We start from the raw sequence: 17,220 nt of genomic DNA, 5'->3' as shown, positions 1-17,220 counted from the left end.
CCAAATAAAAAGCCTTAGATCTTTAGAACAATTTTTTTGTCATTTTACAGTTATTCATTTATTTCATGTTACAATAATCGAATCGAATATACGAATAAACAATACAACGTTGTGCCTAATATATTACTATATATTATTATTATACAGTTTATTATTATAATTAATAAATATCAGTTTTTTAATTTTTAATCAGTAGTAGTCTCTGTTTTAAACAAAATACAAATTTATTTACTATGAATCAGGGGTCACCAAATGTTATGAAAATAACGTTTTAGTGTTATAATTTATCATTTTTGTTCATCGGGTTTTTACCGATATCAGTAATTTTTATGGCCATCGAACAATATCCAGATTCCTAACGTGGCCCTTATAAATTATAATATCGATCTTTAGTGTACACATTTTCCTAAACGCCTATATTATAATATTATAAGTACTTTAAGTAGAGGTATACCTACTAGGCGTAGTCTAGTATTTGCAATAAGCCTCGAAGCCAATAACCGACTCTTCGAGAAAAAAATTCAATGATTCCAATGGGCCACCTCTTTGCATAAGGACAATAGTTCTCCAACGGCCTAGGACATATTATATACGCTTGAAAATTGTATATCATACTATATTTTTCACCGGACGACTGCGGGGCTGGGCGCCTGTACGATATCAGTCGAGACTGCAATAATAAAGAACAGGTAGGTAGGTACCCATAATACCTGATCAGATAGTGCGGTAAATTAAGTATTGTTTATACGATTATGTATTTATATAATATTATGCTTGTGTGTGTATGGTACCGTGTCTGCGTCGTGACGATTTTATTATGGTTTTTTATTTTATCGCCGTCGAATATTTTCATCGGTTGTAATATAAAATATCGAGTTTCATGTGAAATGACGTCAGACGCGCATGTGTGTGTGTGTGTGTGTAGGATAATGCCGGAATTTTTCACGCGCGAGGTTACAATATTATTATTATACAATACACGCTAATCCTGCCCGTTAAAATAATAATAATATACTTTGTATTAATTGTTGTTATAATAATGATAAAAAAAAAAAAAAATAAATAACAGCGGTATACAGAGTAGCAACAACCACGATATAGTTGCAATAATTAACAATTATACAAGTTTTCGACGCAATAAATAGCTGCACCGTCAAAAACCTCGACACACAATATTATTCGTGTAGATAGGTACCTATCATGCGTATTGTTATTACACATGTATGCGTTCGTATAAACTGCAGTTCGAGTGCATACAATAATATTGTACCCATTCTTCAAGTGCATTTCACAGTCTGGACAGCATACACATATACGGGCTACATATTATTACATATTAACATGCAGTTTGTGCGCGTGCATTTACCATGATATTATTTACCCGAGGTATGTTGACTGTAATGACTATAGTGACTATTATTAAAGCGTATAATACCATGTGTATATTGTATTGGGCATTTAAAAAGGTCTGTTATATAATAATATAATATATTATATTATGTATGCGTGCCATGAGTATGGTTCGATACTGATAAGAAACCTATTTTCGCCAAACAAATTCGTTTTATCGTTAAAGTGATTTACTTGCGATGTGCAAATTAATCAAAAGAACACAATATATACTCGCGAAGGTTACGCATATAATATATACCAGGTGATTCTTTTATCAAACAACACTGATTATTTAAAAAGTGTACATTTTTTTGAAAATATTTTTTAACGTAGTTTCAAGTCGCTTATAAAACAACGTTTTTATTGAAAAGTTATATTTTTAAATATTTTTTATCCTTGTAATTTTTTAAGTTTTTTACTTTCTTGAAAGATAACATAGGGTTTTAATTTTATATTCCAAAACGGAATATTTTTCTTAGTATTTTGATACATGAAAATCGAATTTGGGGCGAGTAGTTAATGAGTTATAAGTATTTAAAGTTTAGATGAGCGGTGAGGAGTGGTACAGGGTTACCCCGCGAAATGTTTGTCCACTTCACCACTCATCAAAACTTTGAATATTTATAACTCATAAAATACTCACCCCAAATTCGATTTTCATGTATCGAAATACTAAGAAAAATATTCTGCTTTGGAATATAAAATTAAAACCCTATGTTGTCATTCAAAAAAGTAAAAAACTTAAAAAAAATATAAGGATAAAAAATATTTAAAAATATAATTTTTTAATAAAAACGTTGTTTTATAAGTGACTTGAAACTATGTAAAAAATATTTTCAAAAACAATTTACACTTTTTGAAAATAATGAGTGTTGTTTGATAAAAGAATCACCCGGTATATATATATATATATATATAGGTACAACATATTATATTATTGCTAACCGAATAAGAGCTGCCGATATAACTATCTCCGTATACATATATATATATGTATAATATGATGTATGTATATTCGCTGTGGATTTTTTTCGGATTTATAATTATTGTTGTAACTGCGGTAACCTATATAAAGGTCAATATTTATAATTTCGACAATAGCAGCGCTGAAATCAGTACCAATTAAAACGATGCACAATATTGGTGTATGATGCATATATTATTCTATGGTATACTATAATATTATTCTGTATATCGATTAAACTCGAATAAGAACATTATTATTTTAAGTGAATTTCAAGTTTTGCAATACGCTGCTATTTAAATACACATCGATAGTATAATATTCAGAACCACAATTTAAATATTATGTTTGGACTTGCAGATGACTAAGGTTTGGCTTTTAATTCGTATATATACTTAGGTACACATAAAAATTTACATCTTATTATTTTATAAATATATGTTATATTTGCATGCGTGAATAATTTTATTATTCAGATTCAAATATTCTGACAAGGAATTAAAATTTATGTTCGTAAATTATAATTTATAATATAATATAATATAATGGTTCTTGATTCCCGTCAAACAAATAATAATATGACGTTATTTCTTAGCACATTTTACGTATTATTATAATCCTTTCGTCAGTATAGTGTTTATTTAACTTGGTAAGGTTTCGTCGTGACCCTAGTGAAACAGCTACTAGGTAGTAGGTATATAGGTGGTGTGCAGATAACCAACACCGCTGTGGCGCTGTGCAATATATTATACTAATATGATGCACTATTGCACTATATATATAAAGGTATATTATGTATATATATAACCATGGTCAGTTACGTGTATTTATTTTAGACCAATATGTTTATATATTTGTTATTACTTTTCTTATATTATGTACTAATTTATATAATTATTTAACATACATACAGTAGGTAACTACTATACCTACCAATACATTATAATTTATAATGCATTATTTGCTTCGTATAACATATTATACCAATAAATCTCATTAATTAAAATAACATGTATAAAGACACTTAAAATTTCGCTCAGTTATTAATGTTATTAGATAAAGTATCGTCAAATAACTCTCGTGTGCATACTAGCCAAACACAAAGAGTGATTATAATATTGTATTGGCATTATTGTTCGCGTTTATATGATAGGTATAATAAGTACTTTTAATTAAAATCATTGAACATTGCCAAATTTTTAGATTACTTACAAGCGTTCAATTGCGGTAATGGCATTAAAAATTAAGATTTTGTTTACATGCGATAACGCTTCTTTTTGTTCTGGCCGATGATATTGTTTTGAACATTTCAGAGTAAAATGTATGTATATGACGGATGATTCAAAGTTCAAATACACATAACATATAGATATAGATATATCCTTATCTATATTTAAAGAGCAAATACTTAAATTTATTATATTCACAATATAAGTACTATCATAGTAGCAGCAGCTGTTCCTATAATAATATTTATGTACTAGATGAATAGGTACTAGGTTCGTCCGTATGCAGTTTTTTTTTGTGACAAGACCTAAATAACATGCACGCTGTAAAGGCGTATTTCGATTTGAGTGTATCTCAGTTTTAGTGTACCTCAAGTTCACGGACAAACCAACGTCTGTGTACCTATTAAATCCTTGTAGCTTTGTGAAATAATTCGGCCTAGATGGGCAACCGCAAGTCACGGATTGGATTTAGCACTTGGTATATTGTTTAACGTGGTTCAAACTACATATACTCTCTAAACTTTTCTGACATCTCTAAAAACAATCTCTGAGATTTTCATCAAATTCAATTGAGTAGTTTTTGGGTACCTACAGAATCTATACACATACATTTGGTTTTAAGATATAGTTTCTTTATTGGAGGCCATAATAGGTTGACGATTTTATGCTGCACACTAATACCCGATCTGCCGATAAACCATTTATATATAAATAATAACTTATATAAAAGTACAAAAAAAATAATTAATACTAATTTCTACTATTACGATCTGCAACCAATGGCAATAATTTATAAACAAAAAAAATTTTCAATTTCTACTGTGAATCTCAAGATCCATCTCTTTAAAATGCGAATATCGAAAAATCCTTGCTTATTGCACATCTAGATCATTAGAAAAACCACTATTCCAAATTTCAAGTTCGTGTGTTTTAGAGATGTAACGGCGAATGAGTGAGTGAGTGGTATTTATGGTTTATATATTATATATTACTTAAAACATAAATAATTACCGAAAACGTTTAAGATGAGTACAAATGCCTATTGCCTACCTAAGGGAATATATATATTATATGGATTACATTTTAATACGCCGTTAGTAAAAATTAACTATGGATGATTTATATTATTTAAAAACTCCGCTTTGACAGTTTGTTTTAAATTCGATCAAATAGATCAATTATTATACTGTTTGATTTGACTCCACAGTTTATCATCGTAAAGTACGATAATGATATTATAACGCATTGTATTTTTAGTTTTAACGACTATTATTTATTAGAATATTATATTATATTACTATACCACTCGATCTCATGGGTCCATCAATATTAATTATTAATTATCATACAATATAATGTTCAAAAATATAATTAAAAAAAGTATTATCACTACAACGCATAGATATTTTTCTAAAACAAATTTTTAACCACAATTTGAGTTGGACACTATGTTTAACTAGTTTTATACAATATTATAACATAGACACGTCGTAATATATATATAGGTACACTTATTGATATTTGATGTTAATTAAAAACCGTAACAAGTGCGTTAAATGCGTATACCGAAAAAAAACCTATTAACTCACATGTTATATTGGTATATACACACACGCACACCTACACTCACATAAAAAATGTTTCCATTTATTTTGCCCATGCTAAATAAAATTCTCGTTATTATTTTTTCATACGCGCGCGTGTTTTATTATGTACCCGGTATTCGGTCGAATTTATATCGCGAAGGAGACGACGACGATATTTGTGTGTGTGTCGTACTAAAATGCGTCGACGACGCCATAAAAGCTCAACGCACGAGTTTTCTATTCTAATAAATAGGAGTATTAAGTATATATATATAGCTAACAGTTTTTTTTTCTACACGCACCCCCTCCGCCCACACCACCAAAACGGGGGTGCGTCTTTATAATACACATACACACACGTTCACCTCGTCAGAATTAAACATTGTGTATATACCATATATAGTATATTATTATATACATAACATTTAGGTACTTGGGTGCAGATTTGTGCAGTGCCTACATAATATATCATACACGCACACATAACATCTTCTACGCCTATAATAATAATATATGCTTTATAAACTACCACACACATATATTATTATTATTATTATAATACACTCCGCAGCCTATACACACATACAACCATGCGAGTCTATTCATCTCGCGCGCGCGCAAACCGTATATTATAATATGTATTATATGTATACGAGGGGCCTCCTCTGCATCACCTCTTGATAAGCAATTTCGCCTGCTCTCGGTATATATGGTTTATATATATATATTTTATTTTTTTTCACAATTAACTACGTGACTAAAATTGTTTTTTCTCTCCCCCTTCACTTTATATATATTTTTGCAGCGATCCCGGGCGCGAGTATAATAGTATATGTACGTATGATATTACATATTACACATATAGGCACCTATATACACCGCGCAATATAAAATCGCATCGCCGACGGTGCACGCCTCGCCTTGCGCCGCGGCCGTGGCTGCTGTTTTGCGACGAAACGATTATCGAAACGTTTCGCCGTGTAATCGCGAAACGGTCCAATTTCCCTCGACCAAACCTCTATATATATATATATATAAACGAACGCGTCTGAGCTCCAAATGGACTATTATACAATGTGCGTATATATATATACATTTAATTTGATATGATGTGCAGTAGTAAAAGCCAATATGCGTTATAAAAGTGTATAATATTGTTTGTGTATTATACGCGTAGATGCAGACGACGATGTGCGTGTAAGGCTTCAATGTATACACATTACACGGCCGCCATGGCATTAGAGTTTCTTTTTCAACTTTTCAAGCATTAACTCGAAAATACAAAACCGATGACTATATAACCGATTTCGAACTCGTATTCAATATATTAACATACAAAAATATTATAACGTATATACATTATGATATGGATATGTACACTGTAGGTACATAGGTACCTATATGTAATATATATCATGTCCTAAACAGAACTCTGAACACTATATACATACGCGCGACGATATTATAATAATTATATTGTATGGCAAATTCACAATTTTCTACGTCGTCGGCAAATATATTGTTGAACACACAAGCAGGGGAGTTTCGCTGCCAAACCCTCAGCTGATGTATATTAATATTCGCGTATATTATAATATTCATATCGGAGCACACTGCAGCAGCAGCAGCAGCAGCAGCACACCATCATCAACACCACACTCGCTGCTGCTAATAATAATAATATAATATATATTATATATATTATAAAGATGTGCTGCGGCGCGTTCCACAATATAATATATATATATATTATACACGTAGATAGTATTATATCGTATGCCTGCAGCAGTATATGATTACTTTGCTCATCTCTTTGTGTACGAGCATCAAGTCCCGACACACCACGCACGCACATATATTTCACGGTCTGTAGGGTGATGAGGCATATATAATATTTTTTTTCCATGGGCTGCGCCAAAAAAATTCGAAAAATTTTGGACACAAACATTTAATTGATTTCCCCGCATCAGCATAATATTATAACACGCACACTTATATACATATGTAGGTACAGCCGATGGTACACGTTTTTATTATTTCCTTATATTATATTAATAAATAATATATATGTAGTTAGCACGGACGTGGTAGGTATATAAGTATACCTAACCTATGGTAAAAATATTTAACATATCCACAGATAATGGAATTTTTTAGAATAAAGGAAAGCATACCTTTACCTTTTGATTTACATAATAATAAAAGTGGGCATGTTATATAGTAAAGTGCAGCTGTCGTAGTTACTCGTATTATACGATATGAACCTATATAATATACCTATAATACTGCAAACGATACCGTCCGCGGTATAATGTTATTATATTTATAGTTATATAGTTATATTTGCAATTGGATCAATTTAATATATTTATACAGTGTGCACACAGTTCATCACACAAATGATTACCAGATTACTTAAATATAAAATATTTATAAAGTCAATCGACTTTTATTATTGTGGCTGTATTTCAATTTCAAACATATAATTGTGAAAAAATCTATATCATAGACGTTTATAAATATATATAAAAAACCAAGTAGATTTTTCGACATATCTCATTGCCGTCATTATAATGTTTTTGAATTTTTTTCGGCCATTCCAAAATGTATTAAAAACTATAACAGTATTTTCATGGTATATTAAGGCATAAAAATGTAATTTTACTTGATTTAAATATATTGCCAAAATTAGGAAGGTAATATTGTTAAAGTCACAAAAAAAATGCATTTTTTAAATATTATTGCATAATTACAGTATAATATATTTAATATTACTCATTAATTAATATTGTCGAAATAATTATAAGTACAGTGGATGCCGCTTCTATGACTCACGGATGTATAAGGTTCAGTCGCTCATTATAATAAGAAGTATTATGTGTATAAGTCTATATAGACTCAAAATCGTCAGGAACGGTCCGGATGTATCCAAATACATTATAAAAAAATCGGTTATAAGACTCACCACTTCCTTTATATGACTCAAATTTTGTTAAAAAAAATGGTAGATGATAAAAATGTTTGGTTAATATTTAGAAATAAATTGGTTTTTACTGGTTTTAATTCATCCTTTATTATGTGTGTATGCACAACAAATTTTATCGCATTTCAAATTTATCGTTATTGTAGTGTGGTTATTTATAATACACATACGTATTTTTGTAATATATCATGTATGAAATAATTTCAAGCAACCCGATATTAAAAATAAAAATTTATTTGAAAATTTGTGAGTAAACCTGATATATTTGTATAAATTATATGTATACATTTATAATTTATATATAAACCAATTTAGAAAATATGATCCAATTTAAACTGGTTCCAGCATATTATTTAATTTTAATGATTTTAATCCAGTATATACCTATAAATAATTCTGTCTGTACGGACCGCCATGCAATGTCGACAATTTATTTATTATTGTTATGAACCGTGTGCGAGACGAGATCGATTTGGTCTATAACCAAAACATTAATTGTATTATTGCGTTTGTTTTGTATAAACATTAAACATATTAAATTATATACAATGCGCAATCAACTTGTAGGTGAATGAATTGAATAAAATAAAAAAAAATTATACCAAAAATACTACAAAATATCAATATAGTTATGACTTCATATTATAATATATAGAAACTGCGGTACCTATATGTTATGAATATTATGTTTGTTTTGGCGGCAGGGAGATATTTGCATCCGTATAAGATCATTTAACTCAACACATAGGTACCTATACCGGCGTACTGTATACTCACTCCCGAGTCCTGGAGAGGTCATCTATTGCGGACTTTTGGACTGTCCTGCCCATACGGAATATAATATATATTATATGTGTAGACACTAAATTCAATCGCCTTATCCTATCGCAAGGTATAATATAATATTATGTTGTAGCAGAAGCAGCAGCAGCAACGTTTGTATAATCGGTCGATCGACGAGTTTTCACTGCAAGCCGCAGCGCAGTCAGAACCGAAGGTCTGAAACGAGAAACGATTGAATCGCGAGATTATATACTATTATTGAGTGTGCGCAATGTGCACAGTGCCTATATAGCAACATATTTTAAGTACCTATACGCGTTTTCCATATGTTCGTTTTAGGCGTTTTTAGACGAACAGCGGCGATTGTGCTCGGCGTTCGGCTTTTACATTAATCCTTGGATGTCAACTGAACGCACGGCGTAAAAAACCAGTTTTTTCCCTGTACGCATATAATATATATAATAACGCATCCATAGCGTATAATGTTATAGGTACGTATAGTTTCCCCCATTTTCTCACGCAATGAGGCACCGGTTGCGGGTTCCTCGGACGCTTCTGCAGTCACATGTACAGTTTGTCGCAGTATACATTATATATTAGGTATAATATACCTGGTATACGACGTGCAGGTACCTCCTATTTACTCTGTGTGTGTGTGTGTGTGTGTGTATAGTGTCCTATAACCACTGTTATGTTATGTGCGAAGGGGTGGGAGATGGTATATACTATACCTTCCGTCGCCGTCCCGTCCGATTCTATTTGGGGTCACCGAAGTCGGTACCTATAGTATAATAAATACATAGATAGAAGGTTCTCTTATATATATTATATTTGAAACGCTGCCTCGGCCGAAACAGGTAAACACAGGTACCAACATATACCTATATGTAATATGCGCGTATATGTACACACATAGGCTTGAATCGGATTTGACCAATCGATGGCGAACCGGTCTCCGCTAAGCGACAAACGCACCGCCTCATTTTCAAAATGGTCGTCGTCATGGTCCCGGTTTTCATGTACACATAATAATAATAATAATAATAATAATAATAGAAATAGTAATAAAAATATATTATATTATGTTATATAGGCCTCTCGCGTATCTCTGCCCGCGAGCGTATCGCGCGCGCCGCCGACGTTCATTCCGCCGGCGCCGCCGAGTTTTTTAATTGAATACCATTAAACGCGAACGGAATGTCATCAATTCCTTTCTATTTTTTTCTTTTTTTTTTTTTTGTTACATTCGTACCTGTCTACCGCCCGAACACGCGCGAATTCGAAGTCTACGATATGGCACACGTAATATATCTAATAATAAATTGTATAATATGTACACAGCCGTAGAGGTGATATACGCCTATATATATTATAGCAGGCAGTGTACATCGTGGAGAAGATGGTGTGGGCAGAGTACGGTATTGACCGACATTCGACGATCACGCGACACGCCTATTATCTTGTTGTTTTCCCCCTTTCCCGAGTCGAATATAATATAATAATAATTACATTACATTACGTACCTGTATGGCCATATCGTATTTATATATTATTATTATTATATGGAAACGACGGCGAGACGATCCGTCCGGTACCTTTGTATATATTATATTATTATTGTACATGACATATAGGTATATACTATATAAACGGGGTATGGAATAATGTCTTGGAATATTACGAAAATCCGTCGCCACATGCAATAGAAAACATGTTCTTACCGATATAGAGGTGTTGTAAACCTATATATACAACACGTGTATAGTTTACGCCAACATTTTTGAAATGCGATTGTAATTTGCACAGAAATTCAAATCGAACATTCTTTCCGTATAATACGTAGGTACATGGTAAACGTTTCGGTAGTAGAGAGGTATGTGTATGGGTACTTAAGATATTGAGATATGATAGGAAACTAATAACACAGATTAGTCCATTTCAGTTTCTGAACGGTCATTATTTCACTTATCCATGACCACAACGTTCTACGGTACGACTATATACTGTCATGTATAATCTTTTTTGTGCTAATTACATTACACTATTTTCGGCTATACCTCCGCTGGTGCAAATTGCATATTATCGATATTTTGGTGCAAATTACAAGCTCCCATAAAAACTTATAAATTATAATACAATATTGTTGATATAAACGTATTATGTCATCCGCGCGGTATTCACCTCTCGACGTAGAACTGCAATGTGTAGGCATAATGTAGATATAATAAGTATAATATTATATCTAATGAGAATTCTTATTTTATTAGCAGCCATCGACAAAATTAAATCCATACACAAACATGCAAGCCCCTCTCCCCACTATAGAGTAAAAATGTCTTAGTGATTCAATATATAAACATTTGTTAAAAAAAACTTTTGGGTGTTTCGGATTTTCGGTGAAAAAGATAACATGGTTTTTTATCCGTGTGTGAGAGATTTTTTTAGTTGGCTATATTATATATTAACCTATAACCAAGTCTTACATAATATATTATAAATACAATATCTACACTTCATAGATTCTAAAGTCTAAAAATCAGCGATTGTTTTTAGTTTGCAAGATAAAATATACCTACAACCTACCTATGGTTATTTACTAATTAGGTAGAACTAAATAATTTTTACTCTGGGTTTTACAAACAAATATTTTTTTTGTTTGAACGAGGTTTGACTTTAAATTGAACACTACCTAGCTATAGTTAATTATGCGAGTAAACGCATTTGGCTCGACCAATTTTATCACCTGCCACGAATAGCCAAACCCACAGTTTAACAAATTATTTTCCTCGTTATATTTTGTTATTGAACAATATTTTAAATAACATTAAAAACTTTAATTTATTTCATACGCGCGCGTGGCATGCTTTGATTATTATATTATTATATATTGATTGTAATTTTAATTTAATACAGTAAAAAAAAATAACGTATTATTAATATTGTTATTATGTTACATTATATTCACCTTCGATTGAGTATAACTGCATATTTAGGTACTGATATTGTACCTATATACCTATAATATATATATGCATACATATTATGTTATGTATACACCTAACTATGATCTAATCCAAAATTATTGCAAACGCATTGCAGCATCGATGATGAACGATCTGGTTAAATGTATGATGGGTGCAGTATTATATAGGTATCTAATGTAGATTATAGTTGGAAAATTTAGCTTCACCAACTTTCACCTTATTTTTATTTGTTTATTTTATTTTATTTTATCAATTACTGCCAAGATGAGCAAAAGTTACACAACATATATACGCATTAATTACATTAATTAGTTGACAAAGAATATAATATAGTAAACACGGCGAATCGTAAAAAAATCAAAATTTGTAAAGTTATTACAGAATATAACATACACATACGGTTTAACGGACTATAGTAATTGTAATAAATTCTGGAGGTGGTGTAGTCGATATGAAATAATAAGTGATTTCTAGAGTCGAATGTAGGTACCCTATATATATTCATATCGGATTAATTCTTATTTTCAATTTTCGCTTATAATCAGATTTCTTAAACGCGTCGGTCACACGCATTAAATATATGAATTATAATGTATAATAGGTATATAAGCAATACAAAACTTCTAAAAGTTGAGCATAAAAAAATATATTGTCTCAACACGATATAGGAAGAGTGGATGATGAAGAAGGTGGTTGTATTATATATTCTTATTTCTTGTAAGTAAAATACAATAAATGGTTAGGTTAGGATGCGGGAAGTTCCTGGCCATGTCCTTAAACATATTTGGTACTACAGTCTGATATTTGTTTTTAAGTTTATACATATAATTAACTTTTAGTAGTTATATAGCAGTTTATTTTCCTGTAAGTATATTACAGTAACACAACACACGCCGCATATAATATTTCCTGTTTACTTGTTTAAATATTATGCAAATTTTTACTATTTAGACAGCAGCATCTCTCTCTCTCTCTCTCTGTGTGTGTCTCTCACATACAAATGCATACACACCATGAAAATAGCAAATTAAATTAAAAATAATAAACTCAAATTGCGTACCTATATTATGATGGAATGCGTTTAATCTCGTGTGGAAATTTCAACAAATACTTCTTTTCGAAGATAATATAATAATAATATATATCCTTTCAGCATTTCGCTGATCAGAATAATCTACAACGCTGAAAATTATACAATTTAATAATCTGCTGTGCGATAAAACTACAAATTTAAATCATTATCATTTGTTCTGTAATCGTTTATTCATGTATACGCATGTTATAAATACGTACAGTTACTAGATACATTAGATAGTACAGAAGCATAATATTAGCTGCGCTATATTGTTGAATTTTCCTATGTATATTATGTTTGTAATGTAATATATTATAGTGAGATATTTACATTTAATCAGATAATAATATATAATATATATATAGGTAACCAGTACTAAAAAAAAAAAATTATAATCCATTCAACGTCTTTGCAGGTATATAGACGTTGAAATATGGTCGATATGCAGGTGTATTTAGCAATAGGATAAGCACGTAATATAGGTAGGTTATATTGGATTAGAACGACAAAACAGAATCGTATAAGTATCAGTACCTAGAAAAAAAAATTGCAATATCGTATAACGGCTATTTTTCTATTGCGTTTATATAATATTGTAATGTTAATGTGCTATATAGTAAAATATAATATTGTATTATAGAATATTATAGACCTTATAGTTTCTCAAAAATTAATAATCAATATCATATAATTTTGTTTGTATTATGAGTCATAATTTGTATTAATATTATCGTCGATAAAACCGCTATCATTTGCGTATGTGACACGAAACCGGATTTATAGTATTGTAGTATAGTTTTTTGTCAACTGTGAATATATAAAATTCGTGGACCAAATCAGTCGAAAACAATCCTGAAATTGTACACTGCATAATATATGCATATATAGGTATTATAATATAAAAAATATAATATTATGACGAGCAGCTGGTGTATGCGTGTGTGATGTTACAGTGTATAAGTACACAGTATATGCATATCTGGTGTCTAAATCTTAAATATAGGTCGTATATAACAGTGCAGTGTTACAATTTTGTATATGCGCTCCGATTTTATTTCTGGAAATTCTAGTTTGTCGCTGTTGAACTCGTAGAGGTATTATGTGCATATTTTTATTAGTGCAATACGTTTTTCGGTGCACACGACACGCGCAGACCGCGGTCATCGCCGCTTATATTATTATTATAATAATATACAATTTTATTATAATATCGTTATTATTAATATAATATTTTGTATTACCGTTTACCGCAGCTATATATATATATATTGTGAACAACAATATTAACGTCTCCGTTCGTTATGTTCACAGGGTTGGAAAGGATCGCTGAAGAGTTAATGGGAAGAAGAAAATGGCACCAGTATCAAGACATTTTGGCGAAAAATTATTTACTGGAAGAGGAATTGATGGACCGGAGAGAATGGGTTCCCGTCAAAACGTGTAATTCGTGTGATGTGAACACAGACCTGAGCGTAGCGGATCACTCACCTGCAGAACTGGTAATAATATAATATTGTATCTGATATTACGTATTTAATATTTAGAAATTTAAGGTAGGTACAGTGCGGGAAAACATTTGAAAAATATAACACGGTCGTAATAAGCGTTGTATACTTGTTGAGGTCCTTATGTGATGTTTTGAGTTTCTTATAAATATTTTTGAATTTGGTTTTCATCCAGTCATGCGAGAAAAAGGGTATCATTGTGGATTTTCCTATTTCCCATGAACCATTGGAACTATTTTGAAATTTTATTGAAGTGGCAGACACCCATATACTTACAGGACAGACGTTGGTGATTGACATAATAATTATAATTTTCTTATTATTTAGATTAAATATAACATAGCTACCCACTAGCGAACATTTTAAATTATGTTACATTTAGGTATAGATTCAATAATAATATACAGTCGTTAACTTGGTTAACTTGAAGTTGAGGGACCAGTTAGTGAAAAAGTTCGAGTTATCGACCATTTTAAGTAAAAAAAATTGAGTTAGCAAAATTTGACTGTAATAATATAGTGAGCATAATATGAAATGGTTAGGTAGGTAATGACGATAGCAACACTTAGCGCACTGGCATTTGTTACTTAAATATTTAATAATCACGTTTAGTGAGTATTTAAATAAGCTCAACAAATTATATAATCATAAAATATATTTATCATTAATATAAAATTTCTATATTAATGATTTTAAACCAGTATCTATTGATCACAGCCTTTGACACATCACCATGACACAATTCACCACCTAATAACTGGCAAGTTGAATATTTACTTTTGATAGGTAGTAACAAACTAATAACTGCTCATACATTATTAATTTAAAATTATGTAGTTCAGTAGTTGCAAATGATTATTTACTTAATATCAGTGGTAGCTCATCGTTTTTATATATATATATAGGTAGATATGTGTGCTGTGTAGTGCGTCTAAATCTTTATAGTTCATATTAATACCCAAAATGTGAATACGAGTACAGAAATGGCAACATTCTAATATAAATTATTATGAATATACTTAGGTGATATAATTAAAAAATTTTTTTACATTTAACATTTCCACCAAATAATAGTTTATGATTTATTTTTCAGTTTTTCACTTTACAATTATTGTTACCCACCTTTACAAAATTAGATTAAATTATCATCAATTTTTGCTTAGTTATTATTATACACTTATACAGTTATCTAGTATGTTGAAGTTATATTGGCTATTGGTTTTTATTTCTGTTTACACAATTTGAAACCCCCAGAAATATGTCTTTGACAATACAATACTTATATAATATTATATAGGTACGGCGTAAAATACATAATTTTTTATATGTAACACACTATACATAATTTGAATACAATTTTGGACATCGGTCGCAGTTTAAACCATGTACCTAACTACAGCAGTTAAATAGTATACCTAATTTTGAATTCGCAGCCGTAATTAAAAACAATGTACTATGCGGCTTGCGATGTATATATAATATTGTTGTTGTTGTTGTTGTTGTTGTTGTTGTTGTTGTTGTTGTTGTTGTCGTATAACTGCAACGTGCGGGAGTTCGCGAGGTTTTTCAGTGGGACGTTTACCTTTTAAACGGCTGCATATATAATATATATGTATGATCGAGTCCACTTGTCATCGTTTCCAAATGACCTACATTTCGCGTGGTCGTCATACGTATACCATTTTATTCATTTGCTTTTAACCTCTTGCAGGAGGTTAGGTGCTCCCGAGAAGTTATTATTATTCATGGTCGTTTTTTTATTCATAAATCGTAAAACACCGGAATAATGTGTAACAAAAGAAACGTTTCGCAGTCTTTTTGTTCGTTTTTTTTTTTTTTTATATTCTCATAAATTATATGTATATATAATATCGTACCCAACGCGTGTACCGACAATCGGATATCGTGTTAAAGGAAAATCACGCGCTCGTTCGTTCGATTTGTATTGATCCGAAATAAAACAACGCGCGTTTGCATTGCACGTTTGCGATATTGTAAACACTGTAAATACAAGACATAAGTGTACGACCATATCATTATAATATATTATTATTATCTATTATATACCTATACGCCGAGGATCGCGGACTTACCAGACTGCGTGTGTACCTTGTACCTATACAGTACATTAGTCAATAATAATAATAATGCGAATTACCTACTGAAAATCATAACAACAACATATTATACAAACTATAATAATTGGTTATTAACTGTGGCCTTTAGCTGTTTTTGTTCGTAGGGGGGGGGGGGGGAGAGGAACGGTTGTGATTGGAACACGTTTTGTATGTGTGACAAGGATTTGTAGCTAAAAATCCCTGGTGGTCACCCATCCGGGAGCTAGCAACACCGGCGATACGTACACTCTGCAGCGGAGCGTACAACAAGCCACAATTATTGGTTATATTGTTAAGTATAAATTACATAAATATAACTAAGTTTACAAAATATGTAAGTATGTACCTACACTACTATTTTTAGAGCATTATTATTATTATTATTATTATTATCTATTACCTCGACACCAAACAATTCATAACGATAGCCTATATTATATAATATGACGGGTATGCCAAATTGCCAAAACTATACCCAATCAAATGATGATAAATATTGTCGATCTCTGTAACCTACGGAGTGTCTGTTTATAATTTATTAGCGATCGTTGATTTTTTTTATATTAAAATGTTATTTGTTAAGCGTTGTGTTTTCGGATAAG

At 30.9% G+C, this 17,220-nt stretch overlaps 1 protein-coding gene across 1 annotated transcript in view; it reads left to right on the top strand.

Moving 5' to 3' along the window:
- LOC132946048 (mushroom body large-type Kenyon cell-specific protein 1) overlaps positions 1-17,220 on the top strand; it is a 41,933-nt gene that overhangs the window by 12,759 nt on the left and 11,954 nt on the right. Inside the window, 1 exon segment of the mRNA XM_061015870.1 lies at positions 14,308-14,495. Coding sequence (XP_060871853.1) covers positions 14,308-14,495 — 188 coding nt within the window.

Source organism: Metopolophium dirhodum, chromosome 6 (assembly GCF_019925205.1).
Source record: "Metopolophium dirhodum isolate CAU chromosome 6, ASM1992520v1, whole genome shotgun sequence".
Classification (NCBI taxonomy): domain Eukaryota; kingdom Metazoa; phylum Arthropoda; class Insecta; order Hemiptera; family Aphididae; genus Metopolophium; species Metopolophium dirhodum.
This window is presented reverse-complemented; position numbering and strand designations above follow the sequence as displayed.